We start from the raw sequence: 27,566 nt of genomic DNA on the forward strand, positions 1-27,566 counted from the left end.
CATAAAAAGCAAAGAAAATTTTCAGAAATATCCTAGAACCAACCAATTCCTTTATAAGCAACTGAAATCAACAAAGACATCTATAAACCAAATCACTAAAGTTTTAATTAAAATGGTATTATAATCAATGGAGCTATTAATATGAATAAAAATCCTTGCCTTCCTTGAAACTTCAGTCAAAAAACTATTTAGAGAGAGAAAAAAAACTACTACTCTATTTTCCAAAAAGGAACCTTGTCTATAACATTCAATAGCTGAATTCAACTCAGGGGAACCAGCAGCTTCGAAACTACAGTGATTATACTTTTCCCAAAAAATCCTTTTAAAATGACCTACATACAAAGTCTCATCTTAGTCCTCTTACTTACTACAAATTTATACAACTCCCTACACCAGTGTTTTCCTATACGCAAACAGTTTGTGGCAATTCGCACTGAAGTAAACCGACTGGGAGCAACTTACCAAGTTTCCCATTGCTTAGCCTTTTCTGTTCCACGTGGCCTTTAAGCGCTCTCACTTTTTTTAGCTTCGCTTCCTGATTCTCAGCTATTTCTTTGAGCCTCTTAAGCTTTTCTTGTTCAGCCGCTTGTTGCTGTTGACGCTGATCTTGCTGTTTCAAAAACTTCAAGCGCTGTTCCTAAAGATATAAGCCATCATCAGACATGTCATTTTAAACTAACCTACAATCACACCCTGAGATGCCCAGACTGACGTGCATCTGTGGCATTGCTCCGGTCTTACCATCTGTCCTCACGCTGCCATCAGAACCACCTGGGGAGTTTGTGAAAAACAGACGCTCCTGAGCTCAACCCTACTGTAAGAATCTACTTCTTACGGTGGTAAGATCCAGGAATCAGTACTGGTACCCAAGTGGTCCTTTTGCAGCAAGCAAGCAGTGATCTGTGAACTAGTTTTCATGAGCTGCAGCCATTAATATTAAGAAGGAGCTCATGCAGAGATGGGAGGCAGTAAAAGAAAAGTTATTAAATGACACACTTTGAAGTTAAATTTGGATTCAGACTCAAGCTCTGCCACTTATTAGCTATGAGACTTTGGGGCAAATTATATAACCTCATTGAGTCCACAAGTCTGTGTCTTCACCTATAAAATGAGATGATCACTAGTCCCTCTAGGGCTGCAGTGAGGATTCAATGCTACGTGCAATGGAAATCTCTGTGAACAGGGTCTTACATAGTTAGGGCACACTCAGTACACTTAGAAAAGAGCCAAAGAACTCCTTTCTAAAGAATGCCTTTAGAAAACTGCAATTATGCAACTTACAATTTTATTCCTATTTTATCTAAAATTTCAACTGAGGAAAACAGAGCCACACAACTTATCCTCAAGGGCAATCTTCTCAGATTCTAATGGCTAACACATACAAGAACACAGATATTCTGTTAACAACTGAATTTTTTACTTGAATCCATGTCCTTGCTACTCAAGGAATGCTACATCAGCACCACGTGGGATTGCATTAGAAATGCAAAATGTCAGACCCGCAACCCATACCTACTAAATCAGAACATGCATTTTTAACAAAATCCCCAGGTGATTCATATGCACGTTAAAGTATGAGAAGCAATAATACACAGGATTTTGAAAAAGCTGGTGTCTAGCGTCAAAAGTAGAGAAGGATGCATAGGTACATCTGGGGCCACTAACCCTCTGACTTGTAAGAAAACAGCTGTTGAATGCCTTTAAATATTGTGTGTTCTATTTGGGAACCATATGGAAAAGTTTGATTTGTAATTTCAATACATATTGTAAGTGTTAAAAAAGAAAAGAAAAAGGATGCATAGGAACCCTAAGAAGTATTACAGGGAAGCCACAGTGCATGATGAGAATGACGCTGAAGAATCCCTGGCCATCACTTCAAAGCCACACTGGGGACCTTGCTACTCAAACCATCAGGTGTCCACCCAAGTGTCGGTGAACTTACAGACCCTCAAAGACTGGTAAGCGAAAATACTGAGTGTTTGGACCAGGGCTGACAGACTACACAGCCTACTGTCTGTGTTCGTAAGCAAAGTTCTCTTGGCACACGGCCACATCCATTCGTTTACCTATTGTTTATGGCTGCTTTCCAGCCACAAATGCAGAGCTGAGACCGCACAGCCTGCAAAGCCTAAAATATTTCAGCCCTTCAGAAAGTCTGACGACATCTGGTTTAGACTATTAGCCCAAGGCTGGCAGGAGCAGCCGCAGGAAGACTGGTTTTGAGAGTAATGGAGAAGCTTCCCATATTTTCTCTGTTCAAGGAGAGGACAAAGTTTAATTTGTGGGAGGACAATGTCCCCAAGTAGAGGCGAGCAGCCTTGTTTTCGGTGCCAAGCAGTAGCTGGGGTCAGGTGAGCATGAGCTTTTGAAGTTCCTTCTGATTCAAGATGAAGTCAGCCCAGACTAGTGCCTGCACGCGAAGCTGAAAGGCTCTTTATGCCTTCCCTGTTTTACTGACACTCAGCAAAGCATGGTTAACTTTGATCAGGATCGGGATGAGGAGGATCTGAAACAACTGAATGATTTCAGGATTTCTACAAAACGCTACAGTGAAGAGAAGAAAGCACCACATGGCAGATACCTGTCGGGCTGACGTTAGCAACTCATATCTGACGGAGCCGGCTTACTAGCAAGGGTGTAAAGTAAACAGCTTTACTTACACATGAACGGGAGTGGCCTGTTAGGTCTCTGAAAACATGGCCATTACCTTAGTGGCCAGCATTTGCTGCTGGGCCTCAATCTGTTGCTGCTGGCGGGATGCCATTTCCTGAAGTTCAGCAAGTGTCAGGTCCATTCTAGGACTATTAACCTACCAAAAAAAGTGCAAATAATCCAACTCAGCATAAAATGATCATGGAGACTCCTCCCTCAAGTCATGTAATCAGGACAAAATTATTTGGCTATTTTTCTCCCATCATATTAAAGAAGTCATTAATTTTTATATTACTATTCCCATATTGACTTAATAAGATTTAAAACATAATGATACACAGACTCTTTTAAGTTGTAAATTTAAATTAAATAGTTTTAGTACTGACGCAAATGGAACCATCTGGAATCACCTTGTTCTGCAGTTAAATTAGGAAGGCAGTATTTGACCATATCAAACATGATGTTGGGATATTGGCAGCAAACTTAGAATACAGTCATTAAAACACCCTTTAAAAATGTAACACTGGAATTTAAAAAATTCAAGATACAGCAGGTCATCAGAGACAAAGCAAGACGTCTACTATACTCTCTAAACATCCATTCGACATGGTCCTAAGAGGTTCTGGATAGAAAGAAAGGAAGGCAAGAAGGAAGAAACTATATCCAGGTTGCAAAGGGAAAAATTTTCTGTCTTTACTCAAGGACAACATAATCATCTATGAAGAAAATTCTATGGAATCTATAAAAAGCTACTAAATAAATAAGCTATTTAGCAAGAATGCAGGATAAAACATCAATATGCCAAAATCAGCTATATTTCTATACATTAGCAATACCCAGAAAACTGAAGAAAGATATCATTAACATTAGCATAAATACCACGAAGCACACAGGAATAAATCTGACAGAAGCTCAGGCCTGACACTGAAACCTTCAAAACATGGCTAAGAGAGAGAAGACCTATTTGGGGAGGAATACTGTGGTGCTTGTGAACTAAAAAGCTCAAGATGGCAGTGTTTCCCATACTGACCTACAGAGCCAAGATAATACCAACCCAAATCCCAGCAGGCTTTTTTTAGAAAAATAAATCAATTGGCAAATTCTACAATTTCATATGGAAGTGCAAATGATACAGAACAGCCAAAACAACTTCGAAACGAAGTTAGAAAACATACACTGCCTGACTTCAAGACTAACCACGCTGTAGTGATCAATACATTGTGTTACTGATATCATGTTAGATAAGCAGATCAATGAAACAGAAGACAGAGTACAAAAACAGACCCACACATACACTGGTAATTGATTTAAGAGAAATGGCAGTTGAGTAGAGAAAGAATAGTCTTTTCAACAAATACTGCTTGTACAACTGGATATCCACACACAATAAACAAAATTGCACTTCTCTCACAATACATGCAAATGTTAATTCAAAACAGATCCTAAACGCAGATGTAAGATCTACACTTCTAGGTTGACTAATTATACTGTATTGAAGTCATAGACTGGGACAAATACTTGCCAATTATCTATCTAATAAAAAGCCTTGGATCCAGCATATATAAAGAGCTCTTAAACTCAATAATAATGAAGCAAACAACCCAATCATGAAAAAGATGAGCAAAAGAGGTGAACAGAAAGTTCCCTAGTGGTCTAAAGGTTAGGATTCAGTTACTTCACTCCCCTGGCCTGGATTCAAAACCCGGCTGGGAAACTGAGATCCCAAAAGCCCCGCAACATGATAAAAAAAAAAAAAAAAAAGGAGAAGTGAACAAATATTAACACTTCACTAAAGACAATATATGAATGGCAAATAAGCACATGATAGACACCCAATACCATTAGCCATCAGAGAAAAACAAAATAAAACCAGAATGTACTACCATCACACACCTAGCAGAGGCCAAAATTAAAAGGACTGACCAAACCAAACGTTGGCAAGGATTTGGAAAAACTAGAACTCCCTGATGAGGACTATAAAATAAAACAATCACTTTCGAAATCAGTCTGACAGCTGCTTAAAAAGTTAACATATGAACCAAGCATTTTACTCCTAAAAGTATTTACTTAAGAGAAATATTAATAAAAGCATATGTCCATACAAAGATGTATACCCAGGTACGCATCACAGCACGATACCGAATAACTGTAAACAATCAAAATGTCCAACAGATGAATGGATAAGGAGTGGTATAACCAGACAACAGAATATCTCTCAGCAATAAAAGGGAATCAACTACTGACACACGACAAAATGAATAAACCTCAAACTATTTATCCTGAGCAAATTCAGACAGAAAGAGTATATACTGGATGACTCCATTTATCCTAGATTCTGGAAAACAAAACTAACTGATGGCGACAGACAGCAGCCGGCTAGCGGTTCCCTGAGGATGGGAAGGGAGGGAAGAAGGAACAATTACAAAAGAATATAAGGACACTTTTTTTGGGGGGGGTGATTGAATACGTTCATTATCTTGATTATGGTGACAGCGTCAGAGGTGTACACATGTCAAAACTTATCACAATGTATACCCAACATGTGAGCAGCTTGTTTGTTGTTGTGTTGTGTTAGTCACTTAGTCATGTCCAACTCCTTGTGACCCACAGAGCCCGCCATGCTCCTCTGTCCATGGAATTCTCCAGGCAAGAACTCTGGAGGGGGTTGCCATTCCCTTCTCCCAGGGATCTTCCCGACCCAGGGACTGAATGAACCCAGGTCTAGCACATTGCAAGCAGATTCTTTATCATCTGAGCCACCAGAGAAGCCCTATGTGTAGTTTATTATACATCAGTTATATGTTAATAAAGACATTATTTAAAAACCCAGTGAAGGGGGCTTCCCTGGTGGCTTAGTAGTGAAGAATCCCCCTGCCAGTGCAGGAGATACGGGTTTGATCCCTGGTCCGGGAAGGTCCCACATGCTGTGGAGCACCTAAGCCTGTGTGCCACAGATATTATTGAGCCTGTGCCCTAGAACCTAGGAACTGCAGCTACTGAAGCCTGTGGGCCCTAGGGCCCAATGCTCTGCAACAAGAGAAGTCACTACAATGAAAGGCCCACACAATGCAACTAGAAAGCAACCCCTACTTGCTGCAACGAGAGAAAAGGCCGAGCAGCAACAAAGACCCAGAACAGCCAATAAATAGATTTTTTTTTAAAAATTTTAAGTGTTTGGTTAAGACTCCAAGTTACCACTTGGAAGTGGGGGGAAAGGTTTGCTCCCTAGTTGGAGAACTATAATTTTGCATTTCTCCGGACGAGGCCAAAAACTAAATAAATCATTAAAAAAAAATAAAAATCCAGTGATGGGGAAAGATACATTGTGTCAATATGCACTGAAATCTCGCTAATGGTCGGACCATTTTTGTTATCCTCATATCAGCCTTTCATCACTAAGATAACTATGCGATCAAAGAAGAGAAACAGGAAGAATTTGGGGAAGGTGGAATAAAAGCAGTGTGTGTTGGAGAGGTAATTTAGCTAATCCCTAACAAGGTTAAAAATTCTAAGCTCTGAAAAGAAAATGTCTATAAGGAGTCCCAAAGATACCTGCTAAAATTCATATGCAATAGCAAGAGCATTAATATATCATTAATGCTAAAAGCAATTACAGCAACAAATAAAATCACCAAAGAAACAAATACTTCCTCGAACTTATTCAATACTTGTTTTGTATTTGTGATATATCCAGCATCTGATTTCTTTCAACAGCCATGTTGTTGCTCAGTCATGAAGTCGTGTCTCTTTGCGAACCTGTGGACTTCAGCAGTCCAGGCTTCTCTGTCCTACACTATCTTCCAGAGTTTGTTAAAATTCATGTCCACTGAGTTAGTGATGCTATGTAACCATTTCATCCTCTGCCACCCTTTCTCCTTTTGCCTTCCATCATTCTCAGCATCAGAGTCTTTTCCAGTGAGTCAGCTCTTCACATCAGGTAGACAAAATACTGGAGCTTCAGCTTCAGCATCAGTCCTTCCAATGAATATTCAGGGCTGATTTCCCTTAGGATTGACTGTTTTGATCTCCTTGCAGTCCAAGGGACTCTCAAGAGTCTTCTCCAACACCACAGTTCAAAAGCATCAATTCTTTGGCACTCAGTCTTCTTCATGGTTCAACTCTCCCATCCAAACATGACTACTGGAAAAACTACAGCTTTGACTATATAGATGCTTGCCACCAAAGTGATGTCTCTGCTTTTTCAAATGCTGTCTAGGCTTGTCACAGCTTTCCTTCCAAGGAGCAAGCATCTTTTAATTTCATGGCTGAACTCACCATCCGCAGTGATTTTGGAGCCCAAGAAAACAAAATCTGTCACTGCTTCCACTTTTTCCCTTTCTATTTGCCATGAAGTGATGGGCCCAGATGCCAAGATCTTCGTTTTTTTGAATGTTGAGTTTCAAGCCAGCCTTTTCCCTCTCCTCTTTAACCTTCATCAAGAGGCTCTTTAGTTCCTCTTCACTTTCTGCCATTAGAATGGTATCATCTGCCTATCTAAGGTTGCTGGATATTTCAACAACCATAGAGACCATTAATCACTTTCATGAAATAAATTTAAAATAAGCCTTTAAAAAAGGGCTGCCCTTAATCACCTACTGAATAAAAAAGGAACAGTGAATGAGATTTAAAAGTTAAAAAAAAGCAGCATCACTGTGGTCCAAACACAGAATAGGTAACATTGATCACTTACGCCATTCTCCTTTCTTCGATGTTCACCTGGAACTTTTACACCATTTCTTTTTAAACTTGGATCCTGAGACCTTGGTCCACTCACTAAGCACAAAATTCAAAAAGTATGCATTAACACTAGCGGTGACAGATATTTTAAGTACCAGTTCATTTCTCAGTTATGTTTTTAATGCTCTCTAATACTTTATGTTGAAAATATACTTAAAATACCCATACTTTCTAATACCAATGAAGTTACGGTCTCACAGATTCAACCTGTTCTAGAAAACTTTACTTGGAACAGTGAATGATCAGCACTAGAAAATGTCACATGCTAACCAATCCCTAGAAAAGCTGCATGAATTAGGTGCTAAAGGACAAAAATTAAGAATATAAATACACTTCTTATTATGGGTCATTCATACCATTTGCCTACAGTGTCTGTTCCCACTTCTCTATTTAGCTACTCAAATAAAATTGGGAGTAGTCTCACTGAAAGAAATAGGTGAAAAGAAATCAACCCACCCTTGTACTCATTAAAGTGTTTGTAACTTCCACAGGAAGGAAGCAATTGAAACAGAACAAGTAGTGTTTCGAATTTTGCGGTAATTCCTAAGTACTTCCCCATTTAAGTAAAAAAATTTCATTTTCTTAGTGTGGGAAAGTACTAGTTGTAAAACACTGTACATTCTGCTTTTTGGGGTAAAAAGAACTTTTCAGGTCCAAGTATATGTTTCTCAGTGTCACTTAATGTATCATGATGAGAGAATAGTTTTAACTTAAACTGATAAATTGCAAAATATCAAAGAGAATTTCTTAAATACATGAAATTAAGCTTATAACTGTACTTCCCAGATATTAGAGAAAAAATACTAAACTATTTCCCAAGAAGTTTTAGATAAAAATTTCTTCTGAATCAAATGTTTGTTGAACCTGCCTGGAAGCTTGGCACAAATTCCCACAAATAAGTAAATAAATATGTCTATCCTCAGAGCCACATACCACACTTATACCTAACTCCAACGTTTCCTCAGCTTTACTTTTAAAACTGTTCAATTTTCTGGCAAAATAGCTCAGGTACCTGTCACAATATTTCTGCAAGAAAAAAAAAATCTATCATTCCGGAAAAACTGCTTTCTTTGCTGCCTCCAAGAGAGAGCAACTGAACTGACATGTTCAGTTACATAATTAGAATAAAAAGCAAGAGCTTTGAAAATAATGTCATATTAAAAAAAGAGAGAAAAAGGTAACGGATTTCCATGGTGGTGGTCCAGAGGTTAAGACTCAGCGCTTTCACTGAAGGGGGCATGGGTCTGACCCCTGGTTGAGGAACTTAAGATCCCGCATGCTACATGGCGTGGCCAAAAAAAAAAAAAAAAAGTCATATACATTCTGGGTCATAGGTCCTAGTTAAACCAGAAAAAGAATACAGTAACAGTCTCTTAATCTGTAATCTAGAAGTCTACAACCACAAAGGTTGACACTAAATGGCAATCCTGTTTTATCCCACTTTTGACACTATGTGGCACTGGTGTTTTGCAACAATGTACAAACAGCGCCTTTATCTTCAGATTGTATTTCTCACATTACAGACACACTGAAACCGCATATTGCACTATTGAGAAGCTATTTAATAATTTACCAGGTACCACAGAGGAAGATATTTCAACTGACAGATGATGGGAGAAAATTCAACTAACTGGTTAAAACGAGATATATGCAATAATGCAAATAAAGAACAAAATAAGATGCAGATGTCAAAACCACAAAAAAGAAAGCAGCTTTGGGGGAATAAAATGCATGTTTATTTAAAATAGAATTACAGACACAGTGAAGTTCAAAGGCCGAGGAACCAGCTAGGATAAGGAGACTCAGGTTCCCCTCCTGGCTCTGCCTCCTGGTATGTGGCCTCTGACAAGTCATCTAACCCCTAAGTATCAGTGTTTCTCATCTGTAGAGCAGAAGAGGCTAGACTAAGTCAATTCTGGGGTCTCCCACACCTCTGGTAATGTCTAATGGTTGCCATGTGGACATCTGTACTAAAGGAATAAAACTGAGATTCTATAACATGTAATAATAAACCTCTGTTATCGACACTCTTACTCCCAAGAATTTTTCAATGTATACTAAAGTCACAAACCTTCAACTTTCCATTTTAAGAATCCCAACATTTTTAGAAACACCTAGTAACCCTGCCGCAACCAACGGCTTTCCACTGAGAACAAAGGCTTCCCTACAGATCTTAAGACTTGAAACTGTTTTCTCTCCTACATTCTATGAGACCTCCAGAGTCAGAGGTTTGACTGTGTTCTCAACGTCTAGGGCTGCTTTCAGCCCACTGTCTCTGATCTCCACTGATCACCTTCCACCCTCTGCTTACTGTCATCTAAAAACCATGGCCACAACCCTCAGTCACAGCAGTCGTGACCACCTGACCCCTCTGTTCTCTTTGCCCAAGTACCCCCTTCATTTTGGATGACCTCACCATCTAAAAGCTCGCCTCTCAGATCCACAACTTCCTGTCTCCTCTCTAACTCAGGCTTATTTCATGGTCCAATACAAGACCATGTTATCTAGAAATGCTCTCCTCCTAACATGTTAAATTCATGCTTCTTACTTTTTGACAGCAATTACCTCTCGCTACACCTGTTCAACAACCTGAAACTTGCAGTTTCTTTCCCTGCAGCCCCTCCGCCTTCACTTCACCCCCATCTCAGCTTGAATGCCATCTCACCAACATCCTTTTTTTCCCTTGTCTCACCAACTTTCCACTGAACTTGTCTGGCTAAATTCCAACCTTGGGTCAATCCAACCATCTTCCCCTCTTACAACCCTCTGGGCTGCAGAGCACCACTGTGGCAGAATCACCCATGGTCTCCTGGTGTCTAACCTCCACTGTCCTCCAGGGGCCCTGGCATGCCAGCTTCCCTGGCCACACTCTCTCCTATTCTCCACCATGGCCTCCTCCCTCAGAGAAAACAAATGTTTTCAGATGAGAAGCCCCTCCCACTGCTCCCATAGAGAGCACACATTTACTGCCTCTGGGAAGCTTCCCTTCCACTCTGTTAAAATGGAACAGACCCTTCCCTTACCCTCCTATCTCACCCCTCGACCCCCTTGACCCCGAATTTCCCCTTGGCTAACTTGCCCATCGAGCATTCCCTTCTTTGTATTTCAAACTCCTGCTCTACTGACTCCTTTCCTTCCCTCCCATATTAAGAGCTGTAGTCAGGGGACTTCCTTGGTGGTCTGGTGGTTAAGACTCTGTGCTTCCAAGGCAGGGGACACGGGATACCTGGTAGGGGAACTAAGATTCCACATGCCGTGTGGTGAAGCCAAAAAATAAAACATTAAAAAAAAAAATTGTCATCAAACTTTTCCCATCTTCCAACAAAACACAACAAACAGAACCACACCCTCTTCTGCCCACTCTATAGAGTCAGGGCTTGGGAGAGAGGGCTATCCTCACTTTTCCCCCTTGCTTCTTGCTCACTCATCCATGAAACTGTCTGCTCTGATCACAGGTCACCTCTCCTGAGCATGAAACTGAAGTCCGAATCTTTGGCATGATCAACAGGATGCTACCTACCAACATCCCTACCAGGGGGGCGTTCGTGGCGAAGGAAGAACCGAACTTCACTCCTCTGACTTCCAAACCGTTGCAGGACGTCAAACATTCGCTCATTATCAGCAACTGGACGTTCTAAAAGAAATGAACAAATCATGTACAAATCATGTTACCTGGTAACACATCACTTACTGTCTACCCTTCATAGAAATTATGCATTATGAATGCAGAAAATACTATCTAGGATCTTTAAAAAAAAAACAAAAAACCTTAGAAAATGAAGTATCACCAGCTTGCTGCTGCTGCTGCTGCTAAGTCACTTCAGTTGTGTCCGACTCTGTATGACCCCATAGACTGCAGCCCACCAGGCTCCCCCATCCCTGGGATTCTCCAGGCAAGAACATTGGAGTGGGTTGCCATTTCCTTCTCCAATGTATGAAAGTGAAAAGTGAAAGGGAAGTCGCTCAGTCGTGTCCGACTCTTCGTGACCCCATGGACTGCAGCCCACCAGGCTCCTCCGTCCATGGGATTCTCCAGGCAAGAGTACTGGAGTGGGGTGCCATTGCCTTCTCCATCACCAGCTTACCATCCACATAATCAGGGTCAAAGCTGGGTAGAATATAGGGGTAGGAAAGGACTGGGTCAGGGCCACTGGCAAGAGCTCAGGAGTCGGATTCAGTGGCCCCTCACTAGCTCCAGGCAGGCCATGAAGCTCTGTAGGTTCCAAAGTTCCTGTCATCTATTCCATAGGATGGTCTCTGAGGTCTCTGTCAATTCTAATGGCTCTATGATTCTCCAAGTATACAAACGAAAACTTAAACACAACTTTCTAAATAGCCTTGTCTTTCTATTGGGGATTTTCTTCGACAATTTTACAAACCATATTAAAAAAAAAAATCATACACACGCATTTCCAAACAAAAGTCTGTTTACTGTCCTGAAAATATTCCTCAAGACAAAAAAAAAAAAAAAAGAGGCATAGCTAAATACTCTACTACATGGGAACTGTAGTCTTCCAATCTTAAGGAATCTGAACATAAAAACCAAATATACTGTTTGAGGATGCCAACAGTTTAAAATCAAAGAACTTACTCATTTTTAGTGTAAGAATGCTGCAGTGGCCCCCCTAAAAAATTCAATGCACTTGTCAATAATCAAGGACACTATCTGAGTACCTTAAATAAACAACACGGGCACAGATGAGAGCAGCCAAAGGTTCAGCAGCCAATTCTGTGAACTAACCCCTGAACTTAATCAGCTTGGTGGCAACAAAGTACAGCTTGGGTTCTATTTACAGCAACATGATGTAATGAGTAGACACAGATACCCTCTTCTCTAAACCAGAGAAAGTCTAACCAAGACTCCCCCAAGAGGGAACACCCAGAGCTGAGCAGATACCTTCCTGAAAGAAATTCTGGGCAGACCTACCTCCTCACAAAAACAAAAATCTCAAACACACACACACACACACACACACACACACACACTTTATTCCAAAAGAAATGAAGTGACTTCCAGTCCATGCAGACCCTCCACCTTCTCACAAAAACAAAAATCTCACACACACACACACACACACACACACACACACTTTATTCCAAAAGAAATGAAGTGACTTCCAGTCCATGCAGACCCTCCACCTTCTCACAAAAACAAAAATCTCACACACACACACACACACACACTTTATTCCAAAAGAAATGAAGTGACTTCCAATCCATGCAGACCCTCTACCTTCTCACAAAAACAAAAATCTCACACACACACACACACTTTATTTCAAAAGAAATGAAGTGACTTCCAGTCCATGTTGAGTGCGGACCTTCTAGGTCTGGAAGCTAAGGTCCTAATGGCCTACAGGGACAAAATGTATATATCAGGCTTAGGCCAGCACAAGCTGAAATACACTTCAAAGGTTCTCAAAGCAGCCCATTTACCCCACGCTCCAACGACATCCATCCCTCGTCCTGGCGTCCATGCCTATGTGACTCTGAACAAGCCATTCCCAGCACTGAGAACTGTCCCCAGTACCCTCTCCTTCTGCAGATGGAGCACCGCCATCTGAAGTCATCACTCGGTACGAGAGAAATGTCTGCTGACTCCTGTTTTTACTGTAACAGCACACATTCATCTCTCTCTTCTTTACAACCAAGCACAGTTCCTAGCAAACAGCAAGAATCCAAGATATGCTCTCTCAGCAAATAAACCAGAGGGGAGTAAGGAAATGGAGATGGCAAGTAAAAGCTACCGTTTTTTAAATTTTTACTTTTTAACCACGCGGCATGTGGGATCTCAGCTCCCTGCACAGGGATCGAACCTGTGTCCCCTGCGTTGGAAGCACAGTCTAAACCACTGGACCGCCAGAGAAGTCCCTAAAGCTACTTATTTTAAAAGACAGTTAAAGGAAATGGGAAACTTGAGAAGCTAACAAAGTGGAAGTAACATATTCACTATTTTTAAAATGCGACATCTTGGACAAGTTATAGCAAAAAAAAAAAAAAAAAAAGGAGGAGTTGAAGACATAACAGCTATTACTTGTTGACTGTGAACATTAAATGTGCCAGAGGCTATGCTAAGCCCCCTTCAAATGTCAGCGCCTAGGATTCTCACCCAATCCTGTGCAACAGATTCATTTATTATCCCAATTGTGTAGGAAAAACACTTAAGGATTATAGAGATTAAGTATCTTCTCTGAAGTTATAAAGCTAGTAAATGAAAGAGACAAGACGTTGACACCCATGACCTTGCTCTTAATCACAACATCATGCAAACAACCCTCAAATTAATTATGAATTCTCTGCAACCAATCAAAATCCCCAAAGAACTTTTCATGGAACCTTTCAAGGTAATTCTAAAACATATTTGAAAGAGAAAATACACAAGAATAGTACAGGAGCACAATGAAATAAGCAGTTGCCTTCACAGATACCTAATTTATTATAAAACGAGAGTAAATTAAAACTATTTGGTCTTCATCAAATGTTTGCATCTGGTCTCATGTCATTGGATATATTCTAGTGTCTCCTAGTTTATAGTTTATGGGAACTTAAGAGTATGCCACTGCTGTGTAAAAATTGTATAAATCTTAATTATCTTGCATTAGTTCATAGTACTTTTGAGGCCTATTATATCCTTCTACTTCTCTGTATATTCATTTTATTAATTTTTGAGAGTTTGATATTGAAACTCCAACTAAAAACTTTAATTTACTTACTTAAAAAAATGATTGCAATATATAGTGGAAGTATATGTAACTTTGTTCTGTATTTTCCAAGTCTCTGTAAATGAGTTATCATATTTTCATAATTTAAAAACTAAGAAAAAATAAAATTAAAAAAAACTATTTGGTCCTATCATAAATAGAAGGGGAAAAAAAAGTAACTGGCTGAAGCTTATAGAAACATACTTCCTATGACATACAACAAGCCTATGAAGTTTCATATCAGTAAGGAAGAAAACAAGTGTCTCCAATAAGACACTTAAAAAAATTTCACTATCCACCTGGGGGAAAAAATATTAGATCTCTAATTCACACTAGTCAGAAAAATTAATGAGAAAAAAAGAAGGAAAGGGTTAGGAGGGAAGGGAAAAAAACTTTAAAATTTAATGGTACGGAACAACAGGAGACTAAGTTTACAGCCTTACCATAAAGAAAAGACTTTTTATAAAACAACACACAACTAGGCCTGAGTTCTAGAAGAGTTGCATTTTTCTATAACATCTACAAATCAAGAAGGAAAAGGGCAAAAGTCAAGAGACATGAGCAAAGACTATAATGAAACAATCTTTTTTTAAAATGGAAATCCAAGTGGCCAGTAGATAAATGAAAAATAAGCAACTTCAGAATCAGCTTAGCAAAAGTAAGAATTTATTGTATTAGTATATTTTTTGATGAGGGATACTTTTAGAAATAACTGGTAGAAGTGTGAATTTCTACAGCCTTTGCTGAGGGAAATCTGGTGAAATATATTCAAATTTAAAATGTGTGAACCTTTAAGCAAGCAATTCCTGGTTATCTACCCTAGAGAAATGCTTGCACGTGATCAAGAGGCTTCTACAAGGCCTTCTACTGCAGCATTTATAGAAATAAGAGAATTAATTGAAATGTTAGTGAATAAATGGTTAGATCAACTACAGTTTATGCATAATACTATGGAAAATTATGATAATTAAAAACAATGGTGTAGATTTACACAAGGTTATCAGAAAAGACCTTCAAGCTATACTGTAAGGTAAAATGATAAATTGCAGATAGCGAGATGTATGATACTGTTACATAAAGAAAAAACAGAGATGACACAAAACTATTTCTATAGTTACATTACAGAGAAAAGTCTGAAAAGTTATCTGCTAAAATTATAGGCAATTATACATCAAGCGACACAAGATGGGCTTGTGGGAGAGATTTCCATTCCATTTGTATTATTTGCCTTACAAAAAAGAATCCATCCATTTATGTGGTCTTTTTTTTTAATTAAAAAAATTAGAAGAAAGAAAATCCTTTAAACATCCTCATTACATAGCAAGGGCTACTGAACTCAAATGAGCAAGATACTAAAGAGGAAAGGGAAACAGTGGAATCAAGAGTTTCGAGGGAGAGGGTGAGCCTTGGCAAAGGAAGAAAGTCAGAAAGAAGGGTAGGCACACATCCAGAGGAACCTGAGGTAAGCACCGGGGGAGGAGCTCACAGTGCGTGTTCTCAATCACTTCACTTTGGGCAAGTTATCTGCAGAATGCAGGGAGGCCACCAGAGCAGCTAGAAGCTCGTTTATTCTTTCAGTAAATATTTACTGAGCACTCCCTCTGAGCTAGGACACAGCAAGGAACAAGACAAGCAGGTCCCCACTCTTAAGGAGTTTACATTCTCATGCCTGTGTGTGAGGCTATGGGGATTAAAGAGGCAGCAGATTAATAAACACACACACACAAACCAGACAGACACGTCTCATGCACAGGATCAAACCTGGATGACGTCATAGAGAACCTCGTGCCTGCTTTAGTGGGAAGCTCAGGAGAAACATCTCTGAAGAGCCAACGTGTTAGCTACAATCCAAATGACCAGAAGAAACCAGCAACAACAAAATCTGGGAGTGCAGGAGCAGCTGGCACCAGTGGCTCTGAGGTAGGAAACATCTTCATTTACCCAGGAACATAAAAAAGCTGCAAGAGGTGAGCAAGGAGGAAAATGGTACCAGATGACATCAAAGACCTCACAGTCTAAAATCAAGACTCTGGATTTTATCCTAAGTAGAATAAAAAAGTTAAAACAAGAAAAGTCAAACTATCAAATTTTCATTTAATAAGGATCCCTTAGAGGGACTTTCCTGGTGGTCCAGTGGCCAAGACTCCATGCTACCAATGTTGGAGGCTCAGGTCCAATCCCTGGTCAGGAACTAAATCCCATATGCCGAAAAAAACTAAAAGATCCTGCGTGCCACAAGGAAGATCGAAGGAAAAGCCCGCATGGTGCAACCAAAACCTGGCACAGTCAAATAAATTTAATTCTTTTTTTGCAAAAAGGATCACTTGGGTTTCTTTATGAAAATGGTCTAATCTAGTTCCTATGGGAAGTGAGCAGCTCAGGGAGGGTGAAGGAAGTCTTCCTGAACACCCAGCTGTAGGAAAATCAACCGAAGATGATTAAGAAGACTTGCCTGGGAAGCAGAGGGTGTTAGCTGAAGTCACACACCCATGAACGGTGTGAATGCGGCGAACACAGTGGGAAACTTGCACTTAGACAAACTGCACCAAAGGGGAGAAAAAGGAAACAGTAAGGGCTCACCCAAGCTGTACAGGAACAGAGCAGAACTCATGAAAAATTACTCCTCCATCTACAAACTCCTAAAGGGCCACAGAGAAACCAGACTGTCCCATTTCAGGGCTCCAAAGAACTAAGTAAGGGATCGACCTCAAGGCTTAAAATAATGACTATGATTTCACCACTGCCTCCTGCCACCATAGTAACTCAATACCGAAGAGCTCTCTCTAAAAACCTCCAAAGACACACAGACGGCAAAACAATCAGAATGGCTCAGAATGCCTCAAATTTCTAATGAAGTGAAACCACCTAAGCATACCCAAAACACTTCTGAGCACAGACATTTTACCCTAACACCCCCAGAAGCTTCCACCCCGTGTATCAGCTGCCTATCCTTTGACCTTTAATACTATAGTGTCTATGATGTACTGCAGAAAAAGAAAACAGCAAGAGGACTTTGGAGGAGCTTCCCAGGTGGTTCAACGGCTACGACTCCATGCTCCCAATACGGGGCGGCGGGGGGGAGGGTGACCAGATTCCTTCCTTGGTCAGGGAGCTAGATACCACATGCCACAACTAAAGAGCCCAAGTGTCGCACTGGGACCCAGCGTAGTCAAAATAAACATTAAAAAAAAAAAAGACTTTGGAGGAGGCAACTAAACTGGACTGAAAGCACTCTCTCTGATAGACACCCTATTCTCCAGTTTCTCTGTGGATAAACATGAAAGGCACACACTGCCCTCCCTAAACCTGGTAACAAAGACGGCACTGCTGAAGAAGATGTACCAGAACCACACCACACTTCGGCCAGGTGGCAATCACTCTCGCCGGGTTCTTTGCACAAGTCCACCACGTCTCTGCAGATGGTTTCTGGAGTGACAGGGACTTCTGTGAAGTGCTGCTCATTGTTGCTGAGGTACACAGTAAGAAACATCTGGAAACAGAAGGAGAGACACAAGGGTTATCAGTACCATCTACACTGGCGCTGGTCACTTCTCACTTACTTTAGATTCCTCTCCCCGACAGTCTTAACTGAAATGCAAATGGACAACAGGACCATCTGGCTGTCTCCAAGCCCAAGGTGAAGAGGGATCCAGAGCTTTGCTGATGGCCCCTGCCCTCCTTCATCAGCTGCGCCTGAAGAACCCTTGGGGACCCCTGGAGCACAGTAAATGGATCAGTGCACACAAAAGGTCAAGTTAAATCTTCCTCTGACATTTTATTTATGTCATTTGTTTACCAAGACTTCTGTAGTTCTTAGTATGATGTGCCAGGCCCATACTACAAAGAGATTCTCCCATCAGCCCTGTGAGTATGATCAGGAGATGATGATCACACAAACACATGCTTAATTGAGCAAAGTCTCTTTCGGGCAGGATACATAAACAAAACGTGTTGCTGCTGAAGGTGGGGATGGGAAAAGGGGACAGAACTCAGAGGGATATCTAATATTTATACCACGTACAATGTATCACCTGTTCAAACAATTATATTTTCAAATCTAAGATGTTTTAATCAGATTAGATACATACTTTAAAGCATAAGTCAGTGATGGCTCAGTGGTAAAGCATCCGCTTGTCAATTCTGGATCCAGGAAGATCCCATATGCCTCAGAGCAACTAACCCCACTCTTGAGCCCACAGGCCACAGCTGCTGAAGCCCACACACTCTAGAGCCCGTGGTCCACAAGAGAAGCCACCCCAGTGAGAAGCCCGCTCACAGCAACTCGAGAGTGACCCCTGCTCACTGCAACCAGAGAAAAGCCTGTGCAGCCACAAAGACCCAGCACAGCCAAACATAAAAATAAACAAAATTATCTTTAAAAAGCTTAAGTATTCATCATTAAGCTGTAAGTAGAAATGAATGGCTGTCGTGCTAAAGCTGAGATGACCTTGTATATAAACACTCAGACCAGAAGAAGATTTCGCTCTAAAACTCAGTCTTCCTCCCGGTAAAAACAGATACTGTATCTTAAAAACACTGCATCTGCCTACAGTGCGGGAGACCTGGGTTCAATCCCTGGATCAGGAAGATCCTCTCGAGAAGGAAATGGCAACCCACACTCCAGGACTCTTGCCTGGAAAATCCCATGGACGGAGGAGCGTAGTAGGCTACAGTCCATGGGGTCGCAAAGAGTCGGACACGACTGAGTGACTTCACTTCACTTAAGAATTCAAGTGTTCACACCTATCAAATAACAAAACAAAAAAATCAACCAAACAAAAAACAACCGTTGTTAATTCCTAGCACTGAAGAAAACTGAGCGAATAAACAAACAAATTGTTGATGACAACACAAGTCAGCAAACCCACAAGCTCATTCATTCAGTGAGGACTTACTCTGGGCAGATTAATGTGTATCAGGATTAAAACAAGTAAACAAAACCCAGACAATTTGAAAGTATCATTCCACTGTGAGCTTTATATTCTGTGAAAATAATTGTTATCAAAGAAAGAGAATGCAAAGGCTTTGAAACATGAACTTGATGGACCAGTATACATTCTGTAAAAAGAAGAGACTAAAAATGAGACTAAGCCAAACACTGCAGGAGTCTGGGTTCTAAGGCTATAACAGAACAGCAGGGGATTTCCCTGGTGGTCTAGTGGCTAACATTCCAAGCTCTCAAAGGAGGAGTCCTGGGTTCAATCCCTGGCCAGAGAACTAGATCCCACACACCACAAATAAGAGTTCACACGCCACAACCAGAGATCTCATATGCCAAAAAGAAGATGGAGATCCCCTGCGCTGCAACTAAGAATTGGAGCAGCCAAACACATTTTTTTTTTCTTTTAAAGGCAGAATGAGTAGGATCTGCACTGTGATCACAATGACAAGAATATCATACAAGCCACAGTGCCTGCCCTCAGTCACATGGCGTCTCACCCAGCATAAACCTCTCTCCCACTACCCCAGAAGTGAGAGTTGCATTAGGCTCTCCTTTTTGGGGGGGCGGGGAGGGGTGGGGGGGCATCAGGAGAGCAGCAGCACCTGACCAGGGATGATGATGGAAACTGGCTAAAACAGCAGACTGGCCACCTCAAGGATCTGGCTTAAGTAAGGGGAGAAGAACACTCAGGAGAGGAGAAGGCCCCCTAGGTCAGTGGGCTCTGCCCCACGGGGCTTCCCTGCTCCTCCCTGCAGTAAAACTATGCTTTCCCAAGGTAAGCCAAGTCTCCACTTCCTGCAACTGAAGCTCTTAACTCACAGAAACATGTATAACACAGAAAGGAACCCCCCAAACTGGAAAACAGACAGGAACCCATTACAGCTAGAAGGCAACTCAGAAACAAATTTTACAGTGGATGCTATCCAAAAAAAAATGTATGAAAACAAAAAACTGCAAAATTTGTCAGCATGAGTTCAGAAGCTTTCAAGCTAACTGTATCAGGTTCTTCACATTCTGATAAACTGTGCTACATAAAGACACATAGTTCTAGGCCTCAACTCAGCCAACAAGGCAGCACTTTAAAATTGTTACACAAAATGAACTCAGGTTTCCACCCTGGTGTGACTCTCGATACATATACAGCACATGTAACCAGTGTAACTAATCTACACTTTAGTATTAAAGAGTACTCCTCCTCGATACTCCCTACCCACATCAGAACTTTCTCTGAAGTTTAACACTTCAAACACAGGAACTGTTTTCATTGTAAATATGAGACTGAGGCATTTATCAAATTATAGAAATATTTAATATACTGTATATACACAAAACAGGCTTTCCCAATGACTCAGCAGGTAAAGAATCTGCCTTCAATGCAGGAGACACAGGAGATGCGAGTTCGATCCCTAGGTCAGGAAGATCCCCTGGAGGAGAAAATGGCAATCCACTCCAATATTCTCACCTGGAAAATCCCATGAACAGAGGAGCCTGGTGGGCTACTGTCCAAAGGATTGCAGAGCCGGACACAACTGAGTGACTCAGTACCCATATATACAAAACACATATTGTATCAACAAATAAGAGGTTATTTCCTGAGATAAAAGCACCTTACCTGGTAAACGTCATCTTAAAAAGTCCTTTCACACACATTATCTCAGAAACTTACATCAACTCTCAGATAAGCAGAGCAGATATTACTTTCTCTATAAATGAAGCAAAAGACTCATTTATAAAGAGTCTTTATACTGCCTACTAAAATGAGAGGATGAGAGTATAATTCTGTTCTTCACCCGTCCTCTACTCTTTTAGCTGTTCCTTATAGCAGAAGAGTATTAGGAAATGCTCTATTTAACCCCAGTAAAAATCCCCAGGAGGAGGGCAAGGCAGTCTACTCCAGTATTCTTGCCTGGAGAATCCCCATGGACAGAGGAGCCTGGTGGGCTACAGTCCACGGGGTCACAAAGAGCTGGACATGACTGAGCGACTAAGCACACAACCAAACTTGGATAGAGATCTGGTGTTTTACTTTTTAGAAGACAACGGCTTTGTTTATCCAAAAGTACAAATTATAGATATGAAGGATGAGAAACATGTTCTAAGATCACTGCACTTTCCCCCCAAAACCCCACAGGATTAACACTGGTGTGAGTGGCGAGTGGACCCCATTCAGGCACGCCTGAAGACAGCTCCGGAGTGACCGTTCTGAGCTGAGTGCCCCAAGGCCAGGCCGGCAAGGTGAGCTGCTCCTGACGCCCAGGTGGGAGATCTGGGTTCTTACCCCAGACTTGTTAATCATTATTAGGGAAGTAATGTCACCTCTCTGAATCCCAGCCTCCTGGTCTTCAAAATAAGAGTCCTAAGTTCCCTGAGAGCTGCCATTTAGTTCGGGTGTTTACTGGGTGTCACAGCAAGAGCCAACTTCTTCACAACAGTCCACAACCTGGAAGGCAGCAATTCACTGAGGACCTGAATGAAGGCAATGGACAGAGGGGGAAAGAACAGATTCAACAGAAAGACTGGATCTGGTGTAGGGGTATGGGGGCCGGAGGGGTGTGAAATGAACAATTCATAGCAAATTCAGGAGGAAAACCGGGCTTGCTCCGCTGAGATTATGGTAGCAGCAGGCAAGGGATGAGAGAAAAGCAGGAGTTTCGTTCGGATGAACTGACCTGGGACCACCTGTCCCCACCCCCTCTCTAGTCCTCATGGCCTTCTGACCTTCTCCAAGCTCAGCGCCACGAGCATCCTCCTTGGCTCCCACGCCCTGGAGCCTGCGCATCCTGTTCCTGACTGCCATGTTGTTGGCTCAAAACCTCGGAGCTTCCGGGGTGGACTCCGAGACTGGCGCCAGGCACGGAGGGCAGGGAGAGACGGAAGGCAGGCAGCCCACTCCAGACTGGCAACTGGCCTTTCCGGAAGCAAGGCAGCTTGCTCAGGAGACTGCTCTTGGGGGCTGCAGGGCCAGTGGCTCCCCGACCCCTGCCCAGCAGCGTGGTAAAAGCTTATGGAGAGGGTCCCCCTGGGTTCAGTCTCCAGCCTGCATCCTTGGGCAGCTTGAGCCTGGGACAGCAGGCAGGCGGAGGGCATGTTCCAAGGATAGGAAAGCGGGTGAACGGCCTCCAAGTGCCCGGGTCAGCTTGCAGGTCGAGCCTGCAGTCATGTCTTCTTGATGACCTTCCCCGACAAATGTTCGTCCCTGTGTGCCAGCACAGCCTGCCGCTCATCTCCCCGGGTCTTGATACAGCCACTTCCTTCCCGGGGAGGCTTTCCCTGGTCATCCTGCCTAAAATCCCACCACCACCCTCAACACGCGCATATGCACATATGCACAGGCACACATGCACTTCCCCACCTTCTCTCTCCCTGGCACAGCGACCAGCATATCATGGATTATATTTATTTCACTTGCTTTTACTGTCTTCCCTGCCAGAACGGACGGTCCATGAGGTCCAGGGTTCTGTCTGTTCAATATGGCATCCTTAGTACCTTGAACTGTGCCTGGTTTGCAACAAACACAGTAAGTGTGTGTTTAGGAATGAATAAATACCTCAGCTGTTACTGCACGTGACAGACTCACCTCTGATTTATTTTCATACTAAGTTTCCCAAAGGTATTGATAGAAGGCAGTATAGAGCACAGCCATACACTCTGACAGAAGTTAGTGTCCTCTCCTCTTCAGTTTGTATCATGCTGTGCCATCCTACTTCTGTTTCGACATCCTTTTCATTCATGCAAGATTTGTAGGCTATCTATTTTATGATTTACGTTCTAATATAGACATAATCTTTATTAAGTAGCCACTACCGCACACACGGTACAGAACGAGAGACAGAGAGCGCTGTGTGGAGAGGGACACAGCCACTCCAGGGGAATAAATACCCCAACCTGGCTCCCTCCTTCTTATTAGGTCATCCATGCTGCCCCTCCTCACTGGACAAACCCAACTAGAAGTCGGATGGAAAGGGAGGCTACTGATGCCTTTATAGAAGTCAACTTCCTGGGGCACAAAGCAGGGTGGAAACAGGCAAGCAAAAGATGCTTCCCCGCTCCATCCGCAAACTCAATGATTTCAACCCCTCTATGGTGAGAGAGGGCTCCTGAGCCACTATCTAAACAGAACGAGAACACGAGGTGCAGGAAAAGAATAACCCAAGCAGAGGGAAGAACAAATGTCAAGGCCCCAAGGAGGAAATCAAGCTTGTCACATTTGTGGAAGAGGAAGGTCACTCGGACAGAGTGAGCAAAAGGAAAGGATTATAGGAGATTAACTCAAAGAGACTAGATCATGCATAGAAGCCACAGAGTCCTCAAGCTGTGGTGCAAACAGAGGGTTATTCATCACAGATGGCAAGGCCCCACCCTCAGATTCTGATTCAGTAGACCAGGGGTGGGGACAGAGATTCTGCATTTCTAAGAAGCTCCCTTGAGATGCTGATACTGTGGCTCTGGAAACTGCAAACCGAGAACCATTGTTCAAAGACCCACAAAGGCTGGAGCAAGGAATCTGGATTTCAATCTAAGAGGCCATTGGAGGCCAATCATTAGAGACAAAAAGATTAGATTAGTGGTTGCCAGGGGCTGGGGGACTGACTGCTAACAAGTACAGGGCTTCTTTTAGAGGTGATGAGAACGTTCTGGAATTAGTGGTGATAGTTGTACCACCTTGTAAACATACTAAAATCCAGTGAATTGGATACTTCAAAATGGTGTTATGTAAATCATCTCTCAATTTTTTAAAAAAGAAGTCACTGGAGGATTTTTAACAGAGTACTGAAGTCATTTTTCTTTAAATTACTCTGGCTACTATATGAATAGACCACAGAGAGGCAGGCATGGAAGACCAATTAAGAGGAAATGAAGCACATAAAGGAGCTTCACTGATGGCTCAGCGGTAAAGAACTCATCTACCAATGCGGGAGACAGAAGGATATGGGTTCGATCCCTGGGTCAGGAAGATTCCCCTGGAGGAGGGTACGGCAACTGACTCCAGTATTCTTGCCTGGAGAATCCCACAGAGGAGTCTGGTGGGATACAGTCCATAGGGTCACAGAGTCAGACACGACTGGAGGAACTTAGCACGCACACATAAAATGAGAGATACCTGTAGCACAGACTGCAGGTAACAGCAAGTGGTGAAAAACAGCTGGACTGCAATATTTTGAAGGTAGAGTCAACATACTTGCCTCATGGACAGAATGTGGGATGCAACCACAGAAATTGAATGAACATAGATCTGGTGTCTAAGCAACAGAGTAAACAGTGGTGTCATTTACTATGAGGAAGGAGGAACAGATTAGGGAAGGGCCCACAGGACTGGGGCCTCATCCAGAAGTCCCATAGAGGACAGGGACCCAGTAAAGGATTAGAAAAGATCCATCCATAAAAAAAGGAAAGAAACACAGAGGAGTGTGGAATCCCAGAGACCATGCAAAGCAGTGTGTCAGCTAAGTCAAATAAAGCTAAGCGACTGTAGAAATGAGAATGAGGACAGTTCCCCAGGCTGCACAAGACGGAGGCTGCTGGATGCCTTGACCAGTGTTGTCTGAGGAATGAGGTCGAAGGCCTGTGTGAGACAGGCTAAGAGCCCAAGGGAAGGATGCAGAGGCTCAGAACAGAAAGATGGAGAAAACAGGGAGTCCCCTGGCAGGCCAGTGGTTAAAACTCAGCACTTTCAGTGTAGGGGGCACGTCGATCCCTGGTCGGGGAACTAAGATCCCATATACTGCATGGTGCAGTCAAAAAAAAAAAGAAAGGTGGAGAATATGGAGCCACAGATGGAAGAAGACAGAGTAAAAGCGGCGCTTTGTTTCTTCTTTATTTCAATACGGAGTTTTTACAGAGCATTTTAACAGAGGGGCTGATTCAGTCAAGGGGGGAATGCTGCTGCTGATGCTGACTCTGTATCTCTAGCCACTGTCTACTCCTAGGCCAGTACTCACTGCCCGGTGGCAATCTACGTCTGGAAAACCCACAAATCCTTCATGCTCACCTTGGCTACACCAGCACAGTCCCATTTTCACTCACTTTCTTTGCTGTAGTAATTATCTTACTTTTTAGGTTACAAAGACAGTTTATCAAGTTTGACAATTTCTTAATTGGACACCACAGCACAGTGACAACAATACAGCTGGGAAGAGGTGGCTTTGAGCCGGGACTGAGTGACAGCTGATGTGCAGCCGAGGACAGGTGTCTTCCTGACCATCCCAGAGAAGGGGTGGGAGGGAGGGACCACCTACCAGCCCCATTTCTCCCTAGAAAATTTCCATTAGAACAAAAAGGCATCGCGTCACTTGAAATAAACAATTTAAACTCATTTCACCCATCTTAAATTGATAGACATTAAGTATGTCCCCTTGCATTTATATATCACTTATAATTTAAAATCCTTTCATCATAATCTGCCCACAATTATAGGCTTTTACTGTGATAATTCATAGATGTTCCAAATTTTACAGAAGGAGTAAATCAGGCATTTTCTCAATGAATATCTTTTCTCTTCTTACTTTATTTGGAAAAGGAACAACTACAACATAAAAAGATATTGTTGCTAAGTTGGGTGGGAGAAGAGGGATGGACTGGAAGTTCGGGGTCAGTAGATTCAAACTATTAACACTTAGAAGGGATGGAGAGCAAGGTCCTCCTTACAGCACAGAGATAAACCATATTCCAGGTTTATCTCCTGGGATAAACCATACTGGGAAAGAATATACATATTTCTTAAATATAAAGAAAGGCGAGTCAAGTCAAAAGAAAAGGCTAAACTAACCTATCATGCTAACCTGAGAAAAAGTAGGCACACAGGCTCTTAATACTGTACTTTCTTTTTATCTTTGTTTCCTAAGTGGACTGTGCTACAAAAGATCACTCTTCGCAGTGTAATTTAATTCCCTAAAAAATAAAACAAAAGATGAAGCTGTTTTCATTTCATTTTGATGAGGCAGTTTTATCAGCATGTTGAAAACTTACTAAAGAAAAAAATTTTAACCTACTCTATCAACGAAGTCCTTCTGAAAACAATAATTTTGGCCAAAAATTCATGATCTTTAATGATAAAAAATAAAACGGCTAAATCTTAGAGAACTTTTCAGCATCTACTACCAAAACGTTTCAGAAGGAATAAGCACAAAAAGCAAAACTTTCAAGAATGTCTCAGGTATGTACTGTTAGTATTCACCATATCTCACTATACAAATGGAAAAATATAATACGTGTACACAGACATGTAGTACAAACAAACAAAAAAAGACCTCACCAAATTAACAGTAGTAATGTTTGGTGTAAGATTATGAAATGAATTTGGGGGGACTTATCTATGCTTAAACTTTCTAGAATGATTAAACATCACTTGGATAATAAAACTGATAAAGAATCAATAATTAAATTAATAAGGCAAACATTTTTATTACCTGGTCCTTGCTATGTGATATATACGGCAAATGTCTGACAATGTTGTTTTCTAGGATCACCATACTGCCTCAACTTTAGCCAGGGACTAAAATCTAACAATCAAGAAACATATCTTGGAACTTCTCTGGTGGTCCAGTGGTTAAGAATCCACCTTCCAGTGCAGGGGACACAGGTTTGATCCCTTGTCAGGGGAACTAAGGTATCATGTGCTGTGAGGCAACTAAGCCCGTGTGCCGCAATTACTGAGCCTGCAAATACACACACACAAAAGAAATACATCTTAAACATCCACTGCATTAGAATGAAATATTATTCAGCCATAAAAGGAATAAGGTACTGATGCATTCTACACAGAGGAACTCTGAGAACACTATACTAAGTGACAGAAGTCAGGCACAAAAAGAACCACCACAATATTCAAATCCATAGAGACTAAAAGTAGATTAATGTTTACCAGGGGTTGGGGGGAGGGGGAATAGTGTGTAACCCTAGAGGATGCTTTTCTCTAAGGTGATGAAAATGTTCTGGAATTACCAGTGGTTAACACTGTGAACATACTAAAAACAAAAACAAAAAAAACACTGAATTACATACTTTATAGGGTGAATTTTATGGTATATGAATTACATCACAATTTTAAATGCCCGCTACATGCTTACTATGAGACAGGTATAAAAATCTCTTAAGGGAAACAAAATTCACTCATGAAAAAACCTTAATACCAAATTAAGAACAAAACGGCATCCCACTCCAGTACTCTTGCCTGGAAAATCCCATGGATGGAGGAGCCTGGTGGGCTGCAGTCCATGGGGTTGCTAAGAGTCGGACACAACTGAGCGACCTCACTTTCACTTTCATGCATTGGAGAAGAAATGGCAACCCACTCCAGTGTTCTTGCCTGGAGAATCCCAGGGACGGGGGAGCCTGGTGGGCTGCTGTCTATGGGGTTGCACAGAGTCGGACACAACTGAAGCGACTTAGCAGGAGCAGTACCAAATTACATGAGTGGGACTGTAAGTAAAATGAAAATTCAGAAAGGAGAAAGATGAATGTGATCTGAGGCAGACTGAGGTTTCAGCAAACAGGCATAAATTAATGGCAAGTATAAAGAAATTCTGGGTCTCCCA

General features: G+C 41.8%; 1 protein-coding gene across 5 annotated transcripts in view; it reads right to left on the bottom strand.

The window, feature by feature from the left end:
- Window positions 1–27,566, bottom strand: part of TP53BP2 (tumor protein p53 binding protein 2) — a 67,530-nt gene that overhangs the window by 22,801 nt on the left and 17,163 nt on the right. For 3 of the 5 annotated variants that reach the window (XM_069544647.1, XM_069544643.1, XM_069544645.1), the window contains exons 2-6: window positions 17,433–17,580; window positions 10,910–11,023; window positions 7,343–7,425; window positions 2,708–2,809; window positions 463–637 (exon numbers count right to left, since the gene is read on the bottom strand). In XM_069544647.1, coding sequence (XP_069400748.1) covers window positions 463–637; window positions 2,708–2,809; window positions 7,343–7,425; window positions 10,910–11,023; window positions 17,433–17,580 — 622 coding nt within the window. The remainder of the gene's footprint in view (window positions 1–462; window positions 638–2,707; window positions 2,810–7,342; window positions 7,426–10,909; window positions 11,024–17,432; window positions 17,581–27,566) is intronic. The other 2 variants (XM_069544648.1, XM_069544646.1) reach the window with 1 other exon arrangement.

Source organism: Ovis canadensis, chromosome 12 (genome assembly GCF_042477335.2).
Source record: "Ovis canadensis isolate MfBH-ARS-UI-01 breed Bighorn chromosome 12, ARS-UI_OviCan_v2, whole genome shotgun sequence".
NCBI lineage: Eukaryota > Metazoa > Chordata > Mammalia > Artiodactyla > Bovidae > Ovis > Ovis canadensis.